General features: G+C 46.0%; 1 protein-coding gene and 1 long non-coding RNA gene across 11 annotated transcripts in view; one reads left to right on the plus strand and one right to left on the minus strand.

Annotated features, from left to right (window-relative positions):
- Meis2 (Meis homeobox 2) overlaps positions 1-1,381 on the minus strand; it is a 211,083-nt gene extending 209,702 nt beyond the window's left edge. For 4 of the 6 annotated variants that reach the window (XM_031371408.1, XM_031371415.1, XM_031371406.1 and 1 more), the window contains exons 1-2: positions 993-1,090; positions 159-543 (exon numbers count right to left, since the gene is read on the minus strand). In XM_031371408.1, coding sequence (XP_031227268.1) covers positions 159-227 — 69 coding nt within the window. In that variant the 5' untranslated portion in view covers positions 228-543; positions 993-1,090. Of the gene's footprint in view, positions 1-158; positions 544-992 lie in introns of all 6 variants that reach the window. The other 2 variants (XM_031371414.1, XM_031371407.1) reach the window with 2 other exon arrangements.
- The window catches only part of LOC116090674, a 26,998-nt gene continuing 16,719 nt past the window's right edge, over positions 7-10,285 (plus strand). The window contains exons 1-4 of one of the 5 annotated variants that reach the window (XR_004118777.1): positions 1,270-1,409; positions 2,084-2,150; positions 8,242-8,464; positions 8,686-9,050. This is a non-coding gene — a long non-coding RNA (uncharacterized LOC116090674). Of the gene's footprint in view, positions 121-1,269; positions 1,415-2,083; positions 2,151-8,241; positions 9,051-10,285 lie in introns of those variants that run through there. The other 4 variants (XR_004118780.1, XR_004118779.1, XR_004118776.1 and 1 more) reach the window with 4 other exon arrangements.

The following is a 10,285-nucleotide window of genomic DNA, read 5'->3' on the forward strand; positions in this document are numbered from 1 at the left end:
GAGAGAGAGAGAGAGAGAGAGAGAGAGAGAAGACACGCGTGATTGGAGAGGGGGAAGGAAGAGAGGTGGAAGAGGACAGGGAGAGCGCAGACAGGAAAACTGCAGAAAGCCACAGGGAAAGTACGGTACAGCCTCAGATCTTTTTATTTTCAACTTACTTCTCTTTTATTTCCCCACCACTCCTCTTGGCTCCTGCCTAACTGGGTCGCGTTGGGGATATTTGGCATGGCGCTCTAGCTTTTGTTCGTTTTAATTCCGCGGCCCCCTTCCTCTGCCGGCGGATTACTAGGTCCCGAACTCTGCCACTAACAACCTAGAGCAGCAAGCTCCGCCGACTGCACCACCGCCGGGCTAGGATTTGTTGTTGTTGTTGTTGTTGTTCAGTGGTACTTTCTTTTTCGTGCAGATGCCAGAACCCTTGTTGTTAATATTCATTTTTTTCTAGTACAAGATGTGAGCGCAGCTGAACTCCGAGCATAGTCCCTGGGTGCGCTGCAGACTGTGTGGACCACGGTGGAGAGTCTAGGGGGTCCTGGGCGCAATCTGCAGGGAGAAAGCAGGATGAGAGTTAGAGGGGCGGGAGTTAGTGGAGTAGGAGTTAGAGGAGCGGGAGTTGTTTGGTGTTTGTTGTTTACCGATATAGACAAGTGTGTGTGTGTGTGTGTGTGTGTGTGTGTGTGTGTGTGTGTGTGTGTATCTGTGTGTGTGTGCGTGCGCGCGGCCGATGTGCGCCTCTAAAGTGAATCCTAGATCTAGGAAGCACTGGAGGAGAGAGATTAAAAAGCATGTGAGACAGAAGATGCTAGCGAGGAGTGGCTGGCGCTGGCTGCCCAGCTTTGTTGTGGTTGCCCTGGGCGCAGCAGTTGTAAGAAGGGCTAAAGGCCGAGTTAATTGCACCGGGCGGATTTCGCTGGATGGGGACGATATGACTAGCTCCTAAAGAAGTTTTCCCAAAAGGAAAAGGAGGCGAGTAGGGTTAGAAAGGTAAATACCCGACAAGGTTTTGGTAGGAACTAGTTCTGGCCGGAGTCCCGCCCAATCCCTGGCCGGAGTTCCAGCTGGCTTTACCTCCGCGCTGCTGTTTCCCCGCGGCTGCGCGTCAATCACCGAGAGACGAGAGCTGGGGGCGGAGCTTTGGTCACCCAGCGCGGAGCCGGGTTCACCCCGTCGCCACCAGGCAGCTGGCAGCGCGACCCAGCCACGCACTGGGAGCGCGCCCTCTCCCCAACTTCTCACCCTCGCCCTGGGTTCCGGGCCCCTGGCCCAGAGAATAGCAAACAGAGTAAGGGTCTGCTGTTCAACTGCGGCCTCCCTCCCCAACTCTGAACCATCCTGTAACAGAAAGCAGCGACTCCTGCAAGGGTGCCTTTGACTGGACTTTCTCATGGGGGCGGCGGTGGATGGGAGTGGTAAGGTATAGTAAAGTGGTGTGTGTGTGTGTGTGTGTGTGTGTGAGAGAGAGAGAGAGAGAGAGAGAGAGAGAGAGAGAGAGAGAGAGAGGCACAGAGACAGAGACACAGAGACAGACAGAGACAGAGACAGAGACAGAGGAGGGGGGGTTCGCCCCTTTAGCATCTTCCTGGTTCCCTCGCAAGCTTCTGAGCATCCCAAGCTAGCTAAAACTACTGCATGCCGAGACTCCATGCAGAGTCTGAGGAAATTTGGCCTCGTTCTCCTAGGGCTGGTGAATGAGCTCCGGAGGTCAATAAAGCCCTCCAAAAATGATGAATGATTGAGCACCTGTGATGATGATAGTGATTACCAGAGCAATTAAACAGTTTGATTAAATGAGCCATCATAACAATGATGTCTGCGGGAAATCGGCCCTCACATATAAAGACAGTGTGGAGGGGCTGGCAGAGGCACGGAGAGCGCGCCGGGAGAGGGGCTGCGGCCCGTGCGGGTTTGGCTCCAGTGGCCAAAGCAGGGAAGGCGGGCTCCGGGACCTTCTGGGAGTAGAGTCCAGCCAAGGGTTTCCCTCTCTTTCTGTCCGGCTTCAAGCCTAAGACAGCGGACCCGTCTGGAACCCGAAGGACTGTAGGGTCCTTTTCCCCCCGCCCCCACCACTTTTTTTCCTCCCTAGAAGAACTTCAAGATTACAAATATCCGTCTCAGTTGATGCTGAATTACTCGTCGACAGATAAGAAAAGGTAAGTAAAAAGAAAAGGAAAAGTTGGCCTCCAGAATTTTATTGGGAGGGGGTGTAGTTAAACCTCAGTTTATCCTCCTAGAGTAAAAGAGAGGGAGAGAGGGAGGAGAGACACACACAGAGACAGACACAGAGAAAGGAGAGACGCAGAATAAGAGAGAATATTTGGCCTGGCTACAGACCATTTTCTGCTTCACAGAGTTGTGGATGGTACTGGATCCATCCAAGTTGTCGGCCCAGCTCGGCTGGCAGTTTACACTCAGTTTTGACTCCTCTAATTGTTCATTAATTTCAACATTGGCTATTTATTATCGTCAGTAAGATTTTTGCTATTTTAAAAATCCTGGCTAAATAAATGTCAGTTAGGAAGTTTCTTTTTCAAAGGAACACCAGTTTCCGAGATAAACGCTTCTTTTGTCAAGAACAACTTGGTGAGAAAGCTCCGCATTTTCCTCTGAGCATGCTTAGCGCTTCTTTCCACACCGCTACGCCCCCCCCCCAACTCCCCGCTTGTTGATGTTGTAAAGCTATTTAGTTTCCCGGTAGCCTTTATTTAGAAAAACTTCTTTAGCATTAAGAAAAAAACATTAATAAAGTTTCTCCCTGAGTAAAAATCCAGATTGATTATTTCTGTATCTTAAAGCAATCGTTAAGGAAATAATGGCTTGATTAAGGATGGTAATTCGGGGTTTTACAAAGAAAAAAAAAATGTGAACTCTGCTTTATGCTGTGGGCGGTGCAAAAGGAGTTTTAACTTGAGCCTCTTCCTCTCCTTCACCATGTAACTTCAGATGCATTTTGGCAAATGCATTAAAGCAAACAAGAGGACAATCTGGTTAGATGTAGGAGGCAGAAAGGAAGGACATCTTAAGAGATTCTCAAAGAGAAAAGCGATAATTTTTAGGGAGACTTTTAGAGTTCAGAAGTGTAAGGTGGTTGAAAATAGCATGCTGGTGAAGGCTGCTTGGCTTTGAAAGTCACTTTATCTGAAGGAGAGGCTGCTTTCCCGGTCAGCGGAAAGATTTGTTACACAGATTGTGTATTGGTGAAACTCTTATTTTAAATGTTAGTTTTAAAATCTACCACTGCTGTGCATTGCACGGGGGATCAGGTTAGGGTTGACTCTGGGTATCTGTCCTGATTCCTGCGACACCACAAGCTGTGATCATCAACAGCTTGTGGGTATTTTATTAATACAACAGCATAGGTTGCGTGCCTCTCTTCTTCTTCTTGATTTCCATGTCTGGTAGAAGCCATTGCACAGCAGCGAGGTGTCCACACTTTCTCTTTCCTTTCTGTGTGTGGACACCTTGTTTTCAGAGCTTCACACTCCACACCCTTTGTGGATTCATTTACTCTCCCACATTTGAGGTGAAGGGAAATAGGTGGGGCAGCCCCAGAGACAAACAAGAGATGGGGGGGTCACAGGCGCCACGCACACCTCAGTCAACAGTCAGCTCCTTCTGCCCAGGCTGGAAATGGTTTTAACAGGCGGTAAAATTTCATCTTGCGGTGTCAAATTGGGGTCATTTTGGGGTTAGAGTTCTCAGTGTCCGTGAGGAGCTGTCCAGCTGTGTGGGGACTCATTAACTGCAAAAGATCTGTTTCAGTAAAAACAATTCAAAGACAATTGGAAGGCTAAAGACTCTCTACAAATCGCGTTTTACAAGTGCCCCAGAACAAATATGGTTGGTAAAACCTATTTCTTCACAATCTTAAATCAGCTACTTAGCTCTGGAGTGGGGGGTGGGAACATTGCATTAAAAAGGAGGAGAAAGGGGGTACCGAAGGGGGTGAATGAGAAAGAGAATTGGGCCTCTCAAATTTAAGAGTCTGTTTTTAATCACCCCTTTCTTATTGAAGCATCCCTTAGACGTCTGAAAAGCAGTCCTTTCTATTTCTCCCTTTCTTCTTTTGATCCCTTGTGGAATGTTACTATAGGTAACATTAAGGGTTGAAGGGAATAATGTAAGCCCCCCTAGTTCTGTAGTCCAACGGCATTGGCTTTTGGGAGGGGAGTTAATTTGAAGTAGCATTTATAAACTCCAACTTTATTTTAGCTCAACTTGTTCAGCCTCCTTGAGGTGGTAATTGTGGCTGTTCTTTTTATATGCCCCCCCAATATCCAGATCCTCTATACAGATAACTCCAAATTCCTCAGAACTGTGAGGTCCTGAAGTGTTAATCTGTGTATTAAAATCACCAGATTTAAATCCCTTTTGTCTTCTTTACAACAGTTAGAACAATTGATGCTTTATTACCAGAGCGAGTAAATCCAGCCTTAATCTTGTTTGTAACTTTAGTTAATGTTTTGATTTGGAATATTTCGTATCAAGGAGAGTTTTATTTAAGAAAAAGGCTGAGATTATGTTTGAATTGGGGAGGTTCTGTTCCTCAGTGTAATGAAAGATAACTTACTCCTTTGATTTAAGAGGGTCATTTCATTGGGTCAAAGGAAAGCTCAGTGCTAAAATGGGAGGCTAGCCATATGAAATGCCAGGATTTTTGACAAAAACAAAGTTGATACTTAAAAGTAAAGTATCAGTAGGAACGAAGGACATTTATTTCCTTGAATTAGTGAATCTAGTGGGGGGGGGGACCTTAAAAACATAGGATCCATTTGCTCTTTCTCTTTCCATGTTCACCTCTGCTCCCAGGTTTTCCATTTCCATGACTTTCCTTTGGGTCCTAAAAGAGGGTTAGTTTTTAGAGTCCTTTTTCCCTTTCTCCAGGATTCCCCGGGTGTCTGTAAATTGTTCTCCAAGGGTGCTGTGGCCCTGCACAAACAGCCCTGAGCCTTGTGTTATTGGGACAAAGGCTCAGGACTTGGGTTGTCTTCTGCCCTGGTCCTGCTGGCTGACAGTTGGAATTTTTGATATATATTTTATTTGGCATTTCTATTAACGTGTTTGTCCCACACTCCAGCCCTTGGAGCCATTTATTACTTTTAAAACATCTCTTCTCCGTAAACCTCCGCTCATCCTTGTGAACTGTTTTTGACCTTCTCAGCAGTGTAACTGAAAAGTTACAGTAAAAAGAATTCTGTTCACTTCCTTACCTCTTTCTAGATGATGTCTACAGAGGGAAGGGGCCCCTGTCCTCACACCACTACCACCACCACCTTACTGGTTTGTTTTTGCTTTTGCTTTGTGTTTATTTTTATTTACTGGTTTTTCCTTTTTCACACCTTGGTGTTCTATCATAGACTTTTCTCCCTGGAAATATGATCAAATCAACCGACAGTTAAAAAAGAGAGAGAGATGGAATGGAATTGTTGCATTTTGCTTTTGCCGTTTGATTTCTTCCAGTTTTAGCTGTTTCCCTATGGCGCGGAAAGAACGGGTTTCAATAAATAGCCCTCTAGCGCTATCTGGCGGGGCTCCAAACACTCAGTGCACTGAGGCGCTGTCAGTTTCTCCTTCCCACGCCCTTCCTCACTTCCTTTTCCTTTTCCTCTTCCTCTGTCTCTTGTCACTTTTGAGCTCTGTATCCCATTTCCAGTTCCTTTTTTCCCCTTCTACCCCCTTTCTAGTCTTTACTACAGTTTCCAGTGCAGACAGGGGACCCCGCACCGGACAGTTGTAACTGGTCCGGCCACCCAGATCATGAAGGCTTTCCAGTCCTGACCCAGAGTGTCTCACACTCATCTTCTCCCTTTGTTGAGCACCTTAGTGGTGTTAAAAATGATGACAAGTCCCAGGGTCTTCGCGGGTGGTGTTTTGAGGGGGTTTAACAATTGGGAAGTTTGCTGGAAAGAAACAAGACGCTGGGATTCCCGGTTAGCACAGCGTGTCTAAGTTATCTAAGTTTGAAAGGCCAAGAAGCCTCCTGTGAGAGGAGGCTTCTAAGGGATAGGGCAGCACAGCAGGGAACAGAGGTTTTTTTTTTGTTTGTTTGTTTGTTTTTGTTTTTTTGTTTTTTTTGAGGAATAAGACACCGATGAATACGTGCTTTCGGCCTCGGGGGATCTAGGTTTCCAAGGGACTGTCTAGTCTGTAGTCTACATCCAAGGCGCCTGTCCATTTTCTCTTCCTCAGTTAACCAGATTTATTTCCAGAACTCCCACCAAACACACACACACACACACACACACACACAATTTGGAGGCAAGTGTCAAAGTGGGAATAGGACACCCCCCCTCCGAAAACCCACTTAGTGAACCAACACATACCGTTCGAGTAAGCCCTTGGTGCTATACTTAAAAAACGCTCAGTGGTGTGAGCAGAGGTTATAGGAGACCGAGACCAAGACAGTCAACCCTGCTAGGTGGCTCAACACTAGACTGCTGCGTCCATTCATAGTCACTCTTTTTCTCTTCCTCTCCCTTCTCTCCCTCCCTCTCTCCCTCTTCCTACCTCCTTCCCGCCCTGCTTCTCTTCCCCCTTCCCTCTCTCCCCCCTTCCTCCCTCCCTTCCCTCTTTCTGTTTACCCTCTTCCTCCCTCCCTTCCCTCTCTCCCCCCTTCCTCCCTCCCTTCCCTCTTTCTGTTTACCCTCTTCCTCCCTATCATCCTTTGCCCATCCCTTTCCCCTCACACTCAGCCTGAGAGAAACCTCCAATCTTTGCTTTAAGCAAATGTCTTCCTTCTACTTATTCCTCTAAACTCTGGGACTCACGTGGCCAGGAGGCAAGTTAGAACTCCTAACTGCTTCGAAGTAGAAACAAGGCTACATCTCCTACCATACCTAGAAGGTGTGTAGTGCAGAAACCTTGCCTTTGTAAGTGTTCTGAACCAAAGAAACGAGGCTCTAGTCTGGACCTCTTTATGTACAAATGGCAAACAGAGTGGAAAAGAGCAGAGAGGGTGCCCCATTACCAGCTTTACTCCCCAAGAATGTCTCTCACTCACTCCCACTTTTGAGGGAAGAAAGCACAGTTTGCATGTAATTAATTGAAGATTGTTATTAGGTCATCATTAGTCAAAGTGCAAATAATTGCTGCCCATTTTTACTTAAAATTGACCAGCCTGAGAGTGATAGATCGATTCAGAGGATAAAAATGATGTATCAAAACATCAATGTCGATTATTTGAAATATTGTAGTTGAATTTTTTTTTTTTTATTGCTTCATCGGTTAAGTGTCTGAAAGTGCGGTGTTCAAACATATATTTATGTTGTCAATACTGTCAGAACCGTCAGTTTTACTATACTGGATTTGTACTACATTTCAAATTTGCTCATTTGCATAAAATGCCCACCCTAGGATTCCCCCCACCCCACCCCATCTCTGGAAAATCCCTGTCAGTTTTTCCAAAGGATTCTGAAGTCCTAAGCTAAAGTGGGCACTGCTTCTTTAACTCAAATTTCCAGGAAAGAGTACAGGTCCTTTTTACAGTTTTTAACCTTGAAAGAGGCACTTCCTTCTTTTTGCCCAACTATGCTCTTCTTCAAGAGAGCACTGGAGCAATACAAATGCCACATTCAAGCTAAGAGGTATAGCGTTTGAGTAGGACAACTGGGTAAAACAGATTCTACTCTACTTTCTTGGCCACACTCAGGTAACCCAGACTCCACCAAGCTTGGACATCAGGGTCCACCCTCAAATTACCTGAAAGATTGAAATCTTTCCAAAAAAAAAAAAAATGAATGTGGGAGTAAAAATACCTTTTCTTTATTTTTTTTTCCACTTAAAAGCTGCGATGGTAGGAGAGGAAATAATACACATAAGTGATCGGCACGTTTTACCTTTAAAAGCTTTTGAACTCCATCGAAAGACACAGGTTGCAAGCAGAACTGACAGTTTTAATTCTACCCATTTCCACGAAGCACATCAGATCAGAGGCACTCATTTATTTTATGGGGTGGGGCATTAGAAAGGCAGATAGGGTGAATTTGACTGTCTATCCTAAAATTCCCAGAGAAATTAAACTCTCTCATTGAAACACAAACATTTCATTGCTCTGTACAATTAGTCTAAGACTAACTGAAATGCATACATGCATTCTGCCCAATCTTAAGCTTTTTACAACCCACCCCAGGATTCTAGCAAAATCTAGTAGAAGAGGCAGGACACTTCTGTAAAAACTCTAAAGAGGTGGTGTTGTTTTTGTAAGCCTAAAGTGCTTTTCATTATCCTTTTAATGTATTTAAATAGGTCTGTTTGGACATTCAAAGAAGCTACACATACAAAGATGGTTTGGCTCCGTGCCGTCAGTCCCAGCATTTGAAAAAAAGAAAGAAAGAAAGAAAGAAAGAAAGAAAGAAAGAAAGAAAGAAAGAAAGAAAGGAAGGAAGAAAGGAAGGAAGGAAAGAAGGAAGGAAGAAAGAACAAGAAGAGTCTGAGCATTTCCATGCTCATCTTTGCCTCAAATTAATAAGTAAGTAAATAAATAAATAAAGTGCAAGGCAGAAGAAAGTTTGCTGCTTGTGTCTGTAGGTCGTCGTGCACGCGTGTATGAATGTCTTGGAGTCATATTTGTGCGTTACCTCCCCCCACCCCCAACACACTCTCAAAGACAAGGGCGTGGAGGGATCGCCCCCAGAGAGCTGTGTTTACTCTTTTTTTTTTTTTTTCAATCTCTCGGCTATGTATGACAAGTGTTACTTGAAGATAGTCATCGGCCTTCTCCAGATACTTCCAGGTTTGCCATAATGATCTGCAGAAGAGAGCTGCCATCACTTTCTCACATCCCAAGGTGTTGGCGGAACTCGGAGCGTGGGGAGAGTGCCTGCAATGCTTAATTACCAAGGGGAGGGCGGGGTGCCGCCCTAACGCCGGGCGGCTGTTGGGGAGGTAAACTGCAACCCAGGAGGTCTTTCTGGACGCTGGACTCTCCAGTCGGAGAGTATTTGGACAAGGTATGATTGCCTCCCACCTCCCACCTCTCTCTCCCAATGCCTTTGGGGAGAAGTGATACCCTTGTGTAACAATTAGCTCAGACAATAAAAATAATTGGAAAATCAGTTGGAATTTCTGAGTTTTTAATTACGTTTAATTTTGCACTAAGCCGTAAAATTACGAATGCCCCTCAATTAAACACTTTCCTCTTGCAAAGCGTTTAACAACAATTATTCCTTAATCAGTCTGAATGTGAGTCACAAATGGTGCTTTTCCACATCAAAAGGACGTCCTTCCACGTTACCTTTTAGTCATAAGAGGATTAATTCCTATAATTAGAGGGATAAATATGTGCATAAATATCTCTCTCACTCTCTCCTTTACAACAACATCATCAACAACAAAACACTTTCACTGTGTAGGAGACGTGGTGGGCGAGGGAAGGGGAAGTGTTGCTGACGCAGAGAGGTCGACTTTGTCCAGAGATCCTTTTGCACGCTGTGGCGGTGGGAATACTGGGGCGCGGGCGCGCATCTCACACTCAGGAACGTGATCCGGTCGAGCAGCAGGTCCAAAGCCGGGGCCGCGAGGACCCGCTCAGAGTCCATCCTAATTCTTCCAGATTGCAATCCACATCCACATCCCACTTTCGCCTCTGGCCGGCGCAGCAGGACTTCATTCTGAACGGTGCCCGGGTCCCTGGGAGTGGAAGTCCCTACCCTAAGCCGGAGCTCCAGCTTGACTTTTCAGGCTGCAAATAAAAATTGAGCATGACCTTTTAAAACTCCAGTGTGAATATCTCATTTACCTAATGACTTTATGTCACCTACGGAGAAGGTCAATTTCCTCTTAACCTTTCCCCTGCTGCTGCAGTAAGCATTCTTCCCTAATCAATGGTGGCTAGAATGATCAATTCCCATTTTATGATCGCTGACAAAGTCAGGCTAGAGGCGGGGTGAGACCGCGCAGTTGGCTTGGCCAGGACAGGGGTTTTGGGTACGCCCAGCTCCGCCCGGCGCCTCCGGAGGCTGCACTCTCTCCAGCGAGTTCAGAGACCTTGGCAAACTTCCCTCCCCCACACGCCGCCGAGACTTCTGAGTTGTCACTAATCCGAACCTGAAATTCACCAGAGCCCCTTCAGTTACCAACAACGATCCCCGCTGCTGCCGGGCCTCCCCCTCCTCCCTCTTCCGAGCGCTTTCATTTCCAAGTCTGCAGGCAGGATTGCCCGACCCTAAAGAGAGAGCGCGTTACTTTTATTTTTTCGAAATTAAAATAATCTCCTTCGTCTTTACTGTGATTCTCTCAGCTCCTCCGGGTTAACTTTCTGTAAACAAAGCAACAAGAGCCTAAGGGCTGA

This window comes from Mastomys coucha, unplaced genomic scaffold (genome assembly GCF_008632895.1).
Source record: "Mastomys coucha isolate ucsf_1 unplaced genomic scaffold, UCSF_Mcou_1 pScaffold15, whole genome shotgun sequence".
In the NCBI taxonomy this organism is placed as follows: Eukaryota; Metazoa; Chordata; class Mammalia; order Rodentia; family Muridae; genus Mastomys; species Mastomys coucha.